At 41.4% G+C, this 15,802-nt stretch overlaps 1 protein-coding gene across 1 annotated transcript in view; it reads left to right on the plus strand.

Moving 5' to 3' along the window:
* Positions 1-2,360: 2,360 nt before the first annotated feature.
* The window catches only part of LOC136866219 (organic cation transporter protein), a 276,911-nt gene continuing 263,469 nt past the window's right edge, over positions 2,361-15,802 (plus strand). The window contains exon 1 of the mRNA XM_067143001.2: positions 2,361-2,414. Coding sequence (XP_066999102.1) covers positions 2,372-2,414 — 43 coding nt within the window. The 5' untranslated portion in view covers positions 2,361-2,371. The remainder of the gene's footprint in view (positions 2,415-15,802) is intronic.

The following is a 15,802-nucleotide window of genomic DNA, read 5'->3' on the forward strand; positions in this document are numbered from 1 at the left end:
TTCCGGCACAACAGATGGAAAACTCGCCTCCATGTTGCAGTCGTAGGTAGGTGGTGAATTTACCACCGCCAGAGCACTTCCGACGCTATAAGACACCTGCTGTATGCTGTTCGGTATGAGCACATTAGACGGTAGATATGGGGGGAGGACCACCCTCCCCATATAGGCCCCATTCTATAGCACTAACTGCTAATAAAATTGCGAGGTATGTCATTTGGCTACACACTAGGAAGACGTAGTTACTCAACTACTGAGTCTGTACTGCCGTACTCCAACTGAGCGTGAATCACAAACAACTCCGTCCTGCCAGGCCGAGTGGCTAAGTCCGGTGGTATTTGAAGGTGTGCAAGTACGTCAGCGCCGTGTGGGTAGGTTTACCGGCATGTAAAAGAACTCCTGCTGTACAAAATTCCGGCACCTCGGAGTATCGGAAAACGGATTTTTAGGGAGACGTAAAACCAATAACATCATGTTCTTAGTCGTCTCTGTACAGGCCATGAAGGTCCTTGGACGGGTGGAAGGTGAAGGCTTCCACTATCCGTAACCTCGGCGCTTCGTGGGATAGAGTGGTTAGGTCTACGCCTGGCCGCATATATCCCAGGAATCAACCTGGTACTCATTTATGGTGTATGCTGAGTGAACCTCATGGCTACGTGCACCTCCGGAAGCGGAAATTTCGTTTCTTAAATCTTTCGATTTACTGACGGGGAATCGAACTCATGTCCTTCCGGGTGAACGCCTTTGCCTCCTCGGTCAGGCGGCCCGTAACATTATTTAGAAGTGTTACTACGTACCAATCTGCCAATCCCACTGAAATACACACACCTACCACGTTCACGTCATACACAGCAGAGACCATCGCTCAATCCTCAATCACTTTCATATTAACAAAGCTAAGGATGAAACTGAGATAGATCAACGAAAGTAACAAACTTCTACTGCTCTTACTAGAAGATATAGTGTGCTGTGAACACTATGTCCTTCCAGAAATGAATATAGGCTGAAGGAATTTTGTATATCTTGACTTTTTCAGGTGTCCACTTCCGCAGTGTAACGGTTAGTACAATTAGCTGCTTTCGTTGGAGGCCAGGTTCGAGTCCTATTACTGCCAGAGATTTAAGATTGGTAGTAGGGCTAGTATTTGGATAAAAAGGTACAGTTGCTCAAAAGAGAAATGAGTGGATGGTACTGTATAAGTTCCTCGCGGGTATACTTTTCTCAGAAACAGTTTGATCATATAAGTATAATGTTTGTTGTCGGTATTCACAGAGTTTGTATCTTCAAGGGAGGTGACTTATATTTTGATATGTCGTCGTTGTGCTTAGCAAAAGCGCTATATTTCAGCTTAGAACTCTGACAAGAAAGGTTCTGTCATGTAAAGTTCACTGTTGTATGAACTATGTCAACGCATTTACGTTGTCGCCGGGCTGAGTGGCTCAGACGGTTGAGGCGCTGGCCTTCTGACCCCCAACTTGGCAGGTTCGATCCTGGCTCAGTCCGGTGGTATTTGAAGGTGCTCAAATACGTCAGCCTTGTGTCGGTAGATTTACTGGCACGTAAAAGAACTCCTGCGAGACTAAATTCCGGCATCTCAGCGTCTCCGAAAACCGTGAAAGTAGATAGTGGGACGTAAAGTAAATAGCATTATTATTATTGCATTTACGTTCCAAGTGATACTTGTATTGCGGGTCAGTATTTCTCTCCTCAATTTGTCACATTGCGGTATTTTGGGGCGTGGGAAACCACAAGAAACCACCTTCATGGCTGCCGACATTGGAGTTCGAAACCACTACCTACCGAATGTAAGCTCGTAGCTACGGGTCAGTATGATAATAATTAAAATTAAGTCTGATAAAATATTAAATGCGAAGAACATACAATACCAGATTTGTTTGTGACTATACATGCAGTTCACCTTTATTGGCGCTCTGCCTGAAAAATTTGCATCATCTCGAGGAATACGACGATGCGAGTATAGTTTACTTTTCACGCACGGCTGAGTCCTTAGAACACCGCCATATGAAAAGTAAAGCAAAGATTATCTTTCCCCTCTGATCAATAATAGATTTCTACCCTTATACCCTATTATCTGACGGTGCGACAATCCAGAATGTCACAGGCCAGCACCGCCTGGCGCGACCGCATGGGGTCAATATTGCACAGAGGAAAAGGGGTGTTAACAACTGGTTCTTCATCCCCCGTACTCATCCACGATCATGAATGGTTCATTCACAGACTAAATCGATTACATCGCAAGGTAGACCAGGTGAAGTGAGTCCAAACGTGCACTGCGCATGTGCGATGGCAGCAAGCTGGAGGCGGCCGGCCAGCCAGCGAGCAAGTGCAGTTCGCGACAGACTTTACAGCTACCATGGACGTGGACACCGATCTGGAACAGCTGATGGGCCACCTGGGTGAGTACGAAATGCACTACACATGTTTTGATCGTGACATCACTGACAATGTGCTGGCACATGCACGAAGTGAAGGCCTTTCGATTCTACTGTCACTGATAACGTTCAGGTAATATAATACAGTTCCCAGCAATTAATGCTCCTGAACACATGGTATAAACGACCTTTTGATGGTAAAATCACTGATAAAAGTCTATTACTTAACTGTAGTGAACACATTATTCTGTCATCAATAAGAATGTTTCGGTTCTCGATGGAATAGCAAATATGATAATATTGACATTGGTTGAAATGCTAAGTGTAGTGCCACTGGTATAGTTTTAATACTTTCATCACGGACAGTTGAATTAATGGTGCACTAATACTAATATTGCGATATCAATGACGATGTGCTTCCTGTACTGTACTGATATTGTGTGGTTGATGTTATCAGTGACAATGAACTGACAGTACTAATCCCGATATGTTTTGTTAATGTTTACAGTGGCAATGTACTGACCGTACAAATACCGATATTGTGTTATTAATGTTAACAGTGACAATGCACTGACTGTAGTAATACAGATGTTGTGTGAGTAATGTTACCAGTAAACAATGTACTGATTCTGTTAATACTTATATTCGGCAACCCTGAAGATGCTTTTCCGTGGTTTCCCATTTTCACACCAGAAAAATGCTGGGGCTGTACCTTAATTAAGGCCACAGCCGCTTCCTTCCAACTACTAGGCCTTTCCTATCCCATCGTCGCCATAAGACCTAACTGTGTTGGTGCGACGTAAAGCCACTAGCGAAAAGCAAAATACTTTTATTAATGTTAACAGTGACATTGTACTGACTGCACTAATACCGACACAGATAGGTCTTATGGCGACGATGGGATAGGAAGGGGCTAGGAGTGGGAAGGTATCGGCCGTGGCCTTAATTAAGGTACAGTCCCAGCATTTGCCTGGTGTGAAAATGGGAAACCACGGGAAACCATCTTCAGGGCTGCTGACAGTCGGGTTCGAACCCTCTATCTCCCGAACACAAGCTCAAAGCTGCGCGCCCCTAACCACACGTCCAACTCGCTTGCTAACAATTTACTGACTGCACTAATGTTGATATTATGTTAGTAATGTTATCAATGACAATCTTCTGACTACTAATACTGATATGGCGTTAGTAGCCTAATGTTATCAATGACAATATACTGGTGGTATTACGTATTTAAAATACGATTATACTCGGCCATGTCAGTAGTTACTGCTTGTTTACGTCCGGTGCTCTGTCGCCAGGTACAGTAGCGCGCTAAATCTATGACTGCTCAGTTAGTCAGTCGGTCAGCCCTTACGGTGACATAGTAGTTCCCTTGGCACTAACGTTGTTAATCCCTGAACAATCATCATACATCCCTATTTGAATCCGTCCTATTGTTTTTGCATTTGTAGCACTCACAAATTTTTCTTTAAAACCAATTTTGTCTTGCCTGTAAGGAATGACTCTTGTGATGATCGTACAGTGTCCATTGGTGCCCGCTCCTCACCTTGCTGTCCTCTGTCCACTGCGACAAACCATCACTAGCGCTGTGCAATCACATTTTGAGTAAGTAATGCCATCGCTGATTTTTGACGTTTATTTCTGATAATAATTCGTGATAACATTCTAGTCATAGTTTAAATAGAGACGTAGTCTAAGAAATAAAGACTTCTGAAGAGACATACATATTGAAACAGATGGTGGTTTTAAAAACCTAGTGATCCCTCTTTACCTTCCTCGATATATTTATCACCAAACATCAAATGCGAATATAAAAACTGCAAGTTGTATAGAAAGGAAATATTTTAAATGTGATGTCACTGAAACCAGCACCACTAATGTCGGAGTAATTTTATCTCATCTAACTTCTTCCTTTACCATTGTCTCTTTGGAATTATTTTGTATAACCTGTTTGAAAGAATGCGATAACCTTTATTTAATATATTTAGAGATTATTTGCATTTCTGTATCTCGAAGGGCTACTTTTTAAAATTATTTTCTTTCGTCTGAATGGCTTAAGCTCGAAGACTAATATTTGGATCTCAACTGGCTTTGCACCAGTCTACTAGCTCGTAGCTCTGTGTTATGATCAGTACCCGATATTTACTCCCGTGTTGGAAGTTTGCCACAAGTGCGTTAGGAAAATCGTTTGAGAAGTCCAGTCTGAGACCAGCTGTTGTCAGCGCCAATGTTCGAAGTTGGGATCATGGAGACGTGTTTTGCCCGCAGGAATTATCTTTACTTAGTTTTAGTGAATAAAAAACCTACTACTGGATTTAATACTTTTTTTCCCCACAATTCTTGAAGTGTTTCATTTTTTTACCTCAAGCTTGTCTATTTTTAATTTACACGTCCTACATTCTGAGATACGCACACACCGTAGGATTGCGTAGGAAATGACAGGCTATCCAGGTAGCAGCGCAGGCCAATGATAACTCAGAAGTGACCAGAATTACTTTACAATACAGAGCATGTTTTAACTAAGATATTTGTAATTATGTATGTTTTGCTTTTTAGAAGACCAAAGTTATATAAACTAATAGATTTTAACTTCTAGATGGGTCGTAGTCCCGCAAATATGTTACCATCAGGGTTAGGACGAAAGTGAGTAAAATCAAATTACTTGTTAGTACATCTTACGTGTAATGATTACTTTTTACAAAATGTAATTTTTACTCGTAATTTACAGTACTGTCCGCCTCTATGGTGTAGTGGTTAGTATAATTAGCTGCAAGCCCCGGAGGTCTGGGTTCGATTCCCGGCTCTGCCACGAAATTTGAAGAGTGGTACGAGGGTGGAACGGGGTCCACTCAGCCACGGTAGGTCAACTGAGTAGAGGGGGGGATCGATTCCCACCTCAGCCATCCTCGAAGTGGTTTTCCATGGTTTCCCACTTCTCCTCCAGGCAAATGCTAAGATGGTACCTAACCTAACTGAAGGCCACGGACGCTTCCTTTTCTCTTCCTTTCCCTTCCAATCTTCCCATCCCCCCACAAGGCTCCTGTTCAGCACAGCAGGTGAGGCCGCCTGGGCGAGATACTGTTCCTCCTTCAAAGTTGTATCACCTGACCCAAAATCTCACGCTCCAGGACACTGCCCTTGAGGCCGTAGAGGTGAGATCCTTCGCTGAGTCCGAGGGAAGAACCAACCCTGGAGGGTAAGCAGATTAAGAAAGAAAGAAAGAAAGAATTTACAGTAACTTCTTGAAATTAAGTTGTAATCGTTTAAAGTAAATAGTAAATTATTGTCAGATTGTGATACAAAGCTGGAACAGGTAGATCATTTCAAGTATTTGAGATGTGTGTTCTCCCAGGATGGTCTGAAAACAGACCGATGTAAAAATTATGGGAAAATTAATTTTGAAAGGACATACATACATACATACATACATACGTACATACATACATACATACATACATACATACATACATACATACATACATACATACATACATACATACATACATACATACATACATACATACATACATACATACATACATCATTATAGACCGTTATGTCATTCAGCGTTCAGTCTACAAGCCTGTATGAATTTACTAAATGTCGCCACAATTCTCTATTTGCAACTAGTGTTGTGGCCTCATTCAGTTCTATACATCTTATCTTTAAATTGTTAGAAACTGAGTCTAACCATCGTCGTTTTGGTCTCCCTCTACTTCTCTTACCCTCCATAGCAGAGTCCATTATTCTCCTAGATAACCGACCTTCCTCTATTCGGCTCACAAGACCCCACAACTGAAGCTGGTTTATGCGTACAGCTTTATCCATCGAGTTAATTCCTAACTTAGCCCTTATCTCCTCGTTTATCTCCTCCTGCCATTGTTCCCACCGGTTTGTACCAGCAATAATTCTCGCTACTTCCATGTCTGTTACTTCTAACTTATGAATAAGATATCCTGAGTCCACCCATCTTTCGCTCCCGTAAAGCGGAGTTGGTCTGAAAACAGACCGATGTAAAGATAGTTTCGTTCGGAAGCTGACTTCCTTCTTACAGAATACTGCTGATCGCAACTGCGAGCTCACTGCATTAGCTTTACTGCACCTTGATTCAATCTCACTTACTATATTACCATCCTGGGAGAATACACATCTCAAATACTTGAAATCATCTACCTGTTCCAGCTTTGTATCACCAATCTGAAAATGAAAGGACGTAAGTATCATATTTAGTTTCACTTAGTTTTGATATCCGTTTGCTTTTTTTTTTTTTTGCTAGGGGCTTTACGTCGCACCGACACAGATAGGTCTTATGGCGACGATGGGATAGGAAAGGCCTAGGAGTTGGAAGGAAGCGGCCGTGGCCTTAATTAAGGTACAGCCCCAGCATTTGCCTGGTGTGAAAATGGGAAACTACGGAAAGCCATTTTCAGGGCTGCCGACAGTGGGGTCCGAACCCACTATCTCCAGGAAGCAAGTTCACAGCTGCGCGACCCTAACCGCACGACCAACTTGCTCGGTTACACTTCTCTTCATTTACACATATCACAGCACACCGCGCTACTAACCATCATAAAACACGCAATTTTGAATTATGTGTTTTTTCCACATATGGTTGGCACCACGAAAGGCACCCGGCTGTAAAACTGGACCTAATCCACCACAAGTGCCAACCGTAATAAATTGGGAAGAAGGGCAAGAAGCAGAAGAGTGATGATAGCCACTTAATGTCTCTATGTTTTTTTTTTAAAAAAGCACAAGCTGAAATATATTTTTCTCTGTGAACTGTGGTATCGTTCTGGCCTCATGCGAAAACATAAGTTCAGCAATTTCCTGAAGTCGGGCTTTCTGTAAAGAATCGTAAGTTTACTGATTATTTGTTGCAGAAGTAATTTGTAATTGTATAAAGCAAGTAACTGCAGTTCAGGCCAATTACTTTTTCCTTGTACTTTCCCATCACTGATTATTATGATAATATTAAAGGCTAAGATGAATGACATACTCATCAATGCCCAGCCGAAACCACTTAAATTTTCATGATGTTCCTTATTTTGTCGTTGACGAAGAGCAAGGAAGGTTTTTTTTTTTTGTAATGAAATTCTGAAGGTTTTCTTTTCATGGGTCACTACGTTCGATTACGCAATATTCGGCAAGCAAACTTCTGTTTAAAATTAAGCCATCATGCATTTGAGAATTATTCCAAATTTAACCATTATGAGGGTGAAAAAATGATGTTAATATCTTAATCGTTTTATAGATGGCTCTGATTGTAAAACGTAAGAATGCTAACGAATGGCAATCCTGCGTCTTGATATGTCCACCAACATGCGCAGGGCCCCTATTTCATTTGTTTAACGTTTGGATATTGCCTGAGATATTCCCTCGTTAATTTCAGACAGCAAACATGTGACCTGAGATCGTTTTACGATACTCTTCTTCATCTTTCTGGCCTATGCTTAATTACCTGGGGTCGGAACTTTGGATGGATTTAGCCTAGTTTAACGGCCGGGTGCCCTTCCCTGTTTCGAGGGATGTTATTCACTATCGCGTGTTTCTTTGGTGGTTTGTAGTGTGATTTGTTATATGTAAATGAAAATGAGTATTAAGATGAACACAAACACCCAGCCCCAAGGTTAAGTTAGAGGAATTAACCGGACAAAGTTAAAATTCCCGGTCTGGCCAGTAAATCGAACCCGGATCGCTCTGTATAGATTGTCTGTACGCGGACTATTCAGCCAAGGAACCGGACTTTTGAAAGACTATTGTCTCATTACGTTGTTAATTAATTTCGTGTGGCCATTTCCAGCTGGGTGCAGCCCTTGTAAGACAGACCCTCCGATGAGGGTGGGAGGCATCTGCCATGTGTAGGTAACTGCGTGTTATTGTGGTGGAGGATAGTGTTATGTGTGGTGTGTGAGTTGCAGGGATGTTGGGGACAGCACAAACACCCAGCCCCCGAGCCATTGGAATTAACCAATGAAGGTTAAAATCCGCCCGGGAATCGAACCCGGGACCCTCTGAACCGAAGGCCAGTACGCTGACAATTCAGCCAACGATTCAGACATTACGTTGTTGACGTAATTGTCTTAAGTCACGATAATATTAATGGAATATATCTTGACTGCTGATGTGAACGTGCCTGAAATGAAATAGCTTTTAGTGCCGGGAGTGTCCGAGGACATGTCGGGCTCGCCAGGTGCAGGTCTTTTGATTTAACGCCCGTAGGCGATGTGCGCATCATGATAAGGATCAAATTATGATGAAGACGACAACACATACACTCAGACCCCCGTGCCAGCGAAATTAACCAATGATGGTTAAAATTCCCACCCCTGCCGGGAATCGAACCCGGGACCTCTATCACCAAAGGTCAGCACGCTAACCATTTAGCCATGGAGCCGGATGTGAAAGTGCCTGCTCTTCTACTACAATTGAGTCTGGAATTTAGAATTTTATTTTAGAGAAGATGGAAATAAATATAAATGGCCCAGCAAAGCAAATAGTACACAGGTGAAGCCGTGGTGAGTCGCTAGTGATTTACAGAATATGTTAGATCACACCTATAGGCGTGAGGTTCATAGAACTAGTGATATGCTGATAAGCTAAGAATAATGTAAACAAGAATAACCTGTGTGGTATTATTTACGTAAAAATAATATTTCATTTGATCTATTCTGAAATCTAGTTTTGTTGATTATTACGGCGCTCATGAAATCACTTGGGGTTTAACAGGACCTGCTGAAAGCTATAAGAATAAGTATTTCTCATATAATATAGTTAGGGATGGTGAGTTTTCTCAATAGCGATATTACGCGAAATTCTTATAAAGCCGTGTACTTTCGTATTTTTATTTTTCATGACCTGTGGACCACGCTTAATGTGTTTTGAAAATGCCATAAAATGCGTAATTGTCTAAAAATGCGAAATTTGTATTAAATGTGATATCAATTTGAAACAGGCGATTCTTTCCAAGAAAAAGTGCTGTCAATGAGCTTTAATCTATACTAATATTATAAAGAGGAAAATTTTGTATATTTGTTTGTAAAGGATAGACTCAAAAACTATTGAACCTATATTAAAAATTACTTCACTTATAGAAAGGTACATTGCCAGTGAGTAACATGGGCTGTATTTTGTTTTCAAAACAATTCGAAGTGCGGGCACGGGGGGAGATATAAAAATAGTAGGCTAATATAGGCGAAATCGCATTTGTCGTACAAGGACGAGGCAAAGCTCATTTTAAGCCCCTTGACGCAAAGAACAAAACTCGGTAAGCCCTATGGGCTCGAAAACCATGTTTTAAGGCCCTAAAACCAACCGTTATGGAGATATTGGAGCCACACTACCCCTGCTCTAGGAATCGGATAAAGAAACGAACGGCCGTAACCATGGCAACGTCAGCTCCAGGATTCTACAGCAGCGAGATTTTCTACAATATATTAAAAACCTAACATGTTACAGACATGAAAACTGGTATTTAGAATCTTATTTAGGATTTTCTGGAAACAAAAATGTGTTTTATTTTATTTTAAAGGAGATTCTAAATACAAGTGTCCGTGGCCTTAATTAAGGTACAGCCCCAGCATTTGCCATGTTGAAAATGGGAAACCACGGGAAACCGAAATGATAAGTGAAAAGTGAGGGATTTGAATTATTTATATGAGGATACATATATCTCAGAAACTGAAGATGTTACAGACGTTAAAATTGGGACTTGGGATCTCCTTTAAATATAAATTAACACACTTTTTTTTATGAAATTCCACTTAAGGGGGTGAAATAATGAAAAAAGGGGTGAATTTTTAAAATGAGTATCTTCTTCTTCTACCGCTTTTCCCACACCTGTGGGGTCGTGGGTGCGAACTTTGTCGGAAAACAACAACAACAACAACAACAACTACTACTACTACTACTACTACTACTACTACTACTACTACTACTACTACTACTGGATTTGAGCCTGTTTTACGGCTGTATGGCCTTCCTGACGCCAACCCTATATGTAGGGATGTAATTACTATTGCGTTGTTCCTGTTGTGATTGGTAAAGTGGTGTGTTGAGTGAATATTAAGATTAGAGTGTTGCGACAAACACAAACAACCTGTCTCCGAGCCAGAAGAATTAATCACACGCGATGTAATTCCCCGACCCAGCCCGGAATCGAACCCGGAACCCTGTGAACCGAAGACCTCAACGCTGACCATCAGCGAAGGAGTGGGACAGTTTTTAAAATGAGTATATCTACAGTATATCTCATAAACTTAACATGTTACAGACGTGAAAATTGGTATTTGTAATCTGCTTTAAAAATAAAGAAATACGTACTTTTTGTTTTCGGAAAATCAACTTAAGCTGGAGATCGAGAATATGTGAGGAAGGAGTTGAATTCTCTTTATGAGGATACTTATATCTCAAAAACTAAGATGTTACAGACGTAAAAAATGGTGTTTGGAATCTCCTTTGGAAATAAAGAAACCCTTTCATTTTTTCCGATTTAAAAGAGGACTGATTCTCACATGTAGAGTTCCATGTCGCATGTTCCAGATTTAGCTCTGCCAGTAGCCTGGTCATCTTAGCCCCAAAAGGCAATGCCACAAACGTGGTTTACAAAGAGGTTCTGGGATAAATGAAATGCAATTTTCCGGCTAGTTTTTATACTTTAGCGATTTTCAGATAATGTCTTAGCGCTGTACCGACGAACAATAAATTTTTATCAACTTACGAAATCCTCGCGAGCGAAGCCGTGGGTAACAGCTAGTATGCCTTATATGTCCCTCGGTCATGGCCATCCACCAATGGTTGCTAGGTAACATCGCGTATCGTTAATTTCGGATGACCGCCAATCATAAGACAGTGTGCACGGTTGCACACAGTGGGGTTCGAACTCACTATCTCCCAAATGCAAGCTGGTAGCTACGTGACTCAAGCCGCACAGTCACTTGCTCGGTATATCGGATATCGGGTTAATATTTAAAAAGCACGAAGCCTTTAAAACGTTGCCGGCACCAACATTCTTTACTCGAGTTAGTTACCGACTCATGGACTTAAACTTTCATACTACTACCACTGATATTCAATCAATCAATCAATCAATCAATCAATCAATCAATCAATCAATCAATCAATCAATCAATCAATCAATCAATCAATCAATCAATCAATCAATCAATCAATCAATCAATCAATCAATCAATCACTACTGATCTGCACTTAGGGCAGTCGCCCAGGTGGCAGATTCCCTATCTGTTCTTTTTCTAGCCTTTTCTTAAATCATTGCAAAGAATTCGAAATTTATTGAACATCCCTCTTGGTAAGTTATTCTAATCTCTAGCTCCCCTTCCTATAAACGAATATTTGCCCCCAATTCGTCCTCTTGAATTCGAACTTTATATTCGTATTGTGATATTTCCTACTTTTAAAGACACCACTCAAACTTATTCGTCTACTGATGTCATTCCACGCCATGTCTCCCCTGACAGCTCAGAACATACCACTTAGTCGAGCAGCTCGTATCCTTTCTCCCAAGTCTTCTCAATCCAAACTTTGCAACATTTTTGTAACGCTACTCTTTGGTCGGAAATCAACCAGAATATTTTTTTCACTGTATCGGAAAAAAAAGTATAGATCTACAATTAGCCTTAAGCTATTTTCGAGTTAAATGAGCCGTAGGAGTTTTATGCTTTAGTCCCCTTTTGAAGCACCCCATCCTGCTGATATTTTTAAAAATAACTCATTGCTAAGATCCTACTCGATCTTATTCTAAACTGAAATACCGAGTTTCTTTAAAAGCTACCCGTCCATTTTCCCGTGTCGCTGTGACAGACACAGACAAATATTAAACTGAACTCGATATAGATCATTACAATTTTAACTGACTGAAATCTCTCAGTTAAAAGCAATTATATCATATGGAATTCTAGATCAAATGAAAAACAAGTGTATCACTGTTCACAAACATTACTAGGCTGGTGTTCAAACAATGCCAAGTTCCAAAGCTGCAATGGCAGCGGTGAACTCTGCTCTGCCGTTTTCCGTTAAGAGTGAATGCTCCCCGTTCCCAGCAGCACCTCATACCAGTGTTCGAATAGCTGGAATACTATGATGAACCGGTGTGTCACGTATCAGTAGTTATCAGAACATGTATGAACCAGAGAAATGACATGCTAAAAATGAACAAATTTATCCGACTCCTCAGCTACTTCCCGCCAATGTTCCGGCAGACTGTTTTATTCGGATAAACTCCCTTAGCCTACACGGCACTCAGGAATAATACCGTCTGTCGGAGATGAGTGTCAGCAGAAGAAATCACAACAAACAATACCGTAGTCAATATAATTATTTTATGGACCTGTTTAATGGGATTTCGATATTGTGGGCCTTCACATTTAGTTGTCTTCCGACTCTGTGATGTTAGGGCATCCAATGGAAAGGCAGCCTAGCTTCCTCCTTTAAGAGCTCCCTCTTGTTTTATTCATCAAGCGATCGTTCCTTCACGAGCTCGCCTCATTTTGACTGTCATTTTCAGAATTGTCCTTGTCGATATGGGCTGATGACCATGCAGTTTTCACCTTAAGACAAGCACGACCAAAACACTGTCATCGCCAATTAACAATATTGAATAACATTTCCATGTTAGCGGAGCCTTCGTGGCTCAGGCGGCAGCGCGCCGGCCTCTCACCGCTGGGTTCCGTGGTTCAAATCTCGGTCACTCCATGTGAGATTTGCACTGGACAAAGCGGAGGCGGGACAGGTTTTTCTCCAGGTACTCCGGTTTTCCCTGCCATAATTCATTCCAGCAACACTATCCAATATCATTTCATTTGTCATTCATTAAACATTGCCCCAGAGGAGTGCGACAGGCTTCGGCAGCCGGCACAATTCCTATCCTCGCCGCCAGATGGGAGCTTCATTCATTCCATTCCTTACCCAGTCGAATCACTGTAAACAGGTGTGGATTTTCATTTTTTCATTTTCATGTTAGCGATGCTGGGCGATAATACGGACTAAGCAACGAAAACCTAAATTCATGAACATCTCTACTGTAGCCGGTACGATGAAATTGTATAAGACAAGCATGATCGGAAATTGTATTCTCTATAACTTGTGTTACGTGGTACTTATCGTTAGGACCACTAATAACATAGATCTTTGAGAATTAAATTTTAGGCCTTCTCCTTAACTACCATTTCGCACAGTGTGAATAAAATTTATAGCCTAGACTGTACTGTAGTGCCCTATTTTCTGACGTACAGATTTTCATTACATTCTGTTCAGCCCTTTTTCTCGTGACTCAGCGTTGATATGGACTAAGCAACTTCTTCTTCTTGTAGTGTCTTCTCCATTATTGGAGGTTGGCCACAACCACAGCGAAGTCTGTACACGCATGCACAGAAATGGCGCCCCGAAATAAACAATCAACATTTCCCCACTCCAGTACTGAAAAGCAGGGGAGGGAATGAAGGGGTAGCGTTGAAGGCCAATCCAGTACCGTAAAGGAGGGAAAGGGAGTGAACAGGTGGTGTTGAATGTACAGTCTGTGTATTGTTATACATCCACCGCTGTGCCCATTTCAATCACAAGAGTCTTGTAGCGGGCTGTCTACCTGCAGGAATGCGTTAAGCGAGGAGGTGGGGTGGAGGGGAGGAACCCCAAGCTTTGTTTACATCGGCACATCATTTCTGTGCATGAGTGTTCGATGTTCGTCTGCTCTCATCAGTCTACTCGAATCTAGTTCTGTCTAGTCCCGCAAGTTCCTCAGCGAAGAACAATCAGTTTTACTCTGTATGATCAATTTTAGCAGGTTGTACTTACCATTCCTCAGAATATGTCCAAGGTAGGCTGTCTTTCTTTTCTTCATTGTACACACAAGCATTCGTTCCCTCCTCATGCGCCTGAGTATGAAAGCATTGGAGACGTAGTTAGTCAACGAGATCCGTAACATCCTTCGGAAAACTCACAACTCGAAAGCATTGATTCTCCTAATGGTGTTACTTTTCAGATTCCATGTTTCAGCACCGTAGAGAAACACTGAAAATACGTAGCATCTGACTAAGTTTTGGCGTGTCTCCAAGCTTAGGCTAGCACGAGTCATTTCTAGGCAACAAAAGCCTACATTCATGAATATCTCTGTTATCATAACCGATACGGTAAAATTTATCCATAGGACCACTAATAAAGTAGATATTTGAGAATTATATGTTACGTCGTTCCCTAAACTTTCATTTTATCCCGTGTGAATATAATTATTTATATCCTAGACTGTAGTGCCTTATTCCCCAACTTAACATACCAATTTTTATTAAATTATGCTCAGCCATTTTGTCGTGATGGGCGTACATACATACATACATACATACATACATACATAGGCGACCAGTGCTTAGTAACGTGTGTTTCAGTCTCCAGGTTTATCAGTGATTTGAAGGTGTAAGATCGGCATTTACGTGTGGAACTTTCAACTAAGTGATAAGTAAAACTACCGTGCTACGAACAGCCAGTTCAAAGTGTCTCACAAGTAATTAAGAACATAATCCTTCTTGTAAACAGCCATGCCAGGGAAAGGAAAGGTAGTAACAACGGACAGCCCAGTGAAGCGCGCCCTACAGGAAGCTATGAGAGACAAGGAAACACTCACCACGCTAGCAAACATCATACAAGACCAGGTAGCCAGGGCCGTTATAGACCAACTTAAAGCTACGATAGATTTTAATACGAAAGTAATCGAGGAGATGAGGGAAGCGCTCGAAGCCAGAGACAAGACAATATCAGACCTCAGGGAGCAGCTCGAAACTAAAACCGATGGTCTCGAACAATATCTGCGGCGGCAATCACTGCGTGTGTTCGGGGTGCGGGAATCGAGTGGTGAGGACACGGACAAAATAGTCATTGAGCTAGCTGACAGTATTGGAGTACATAGACAGAAGTGACAGGGTAGGCAAGATGAGTACAGATAAGCCGCGTCCGATAATAGTGAAGTTCGTGTCGTACCGCAAACGGAACGAACTATTCAAATCTAAAAAGAAACTGAAAGGAACGGGCAAAACAATTAGAGAAGACCTCACGTCAATCAGGATGAAACTGTTGCAGGAAGCGATCACTAGATTTTCTGTGTCCAATTGTTGGACAATAGACGGTACGATTATTGTGAAACACAATGGTGTGAAATATCGTGTGTTGAGCCGAGCGGAATTGGACAGGATCAAATAAACCGACAGACTGAAACTAACATGACACTACACATTTTACAGTTTTAACTAACTTAGACACTAGACTTTTAATTACTAGACTATAATTACTATTCAAACTATTACTTTTAGATTATATCTTCATTAGATTTACATATAATAACTAGGCAAGATAGCGTACAGGTTGGCAACTCAAAGCGAGAGTGCTGAACATGCTTCTATTTTCGGCAA

Source organism: Anabrus simplex, chromosome 3 (genome assembly GCF_040414725.1).
Source record: "Anabrus simplex isolate iqAnaSimp1 chromosome 3, ASM4041472v1, whole genome shotgun sequence".
In the NCBI taxonomy this organism is placed as follows: domain Eukaryota; kingdom Metazoa; phylum Arthropoda; class Insecta; order Orthoptera; family Tettigoniidae; genus Anabrus; species Anabrus simplex.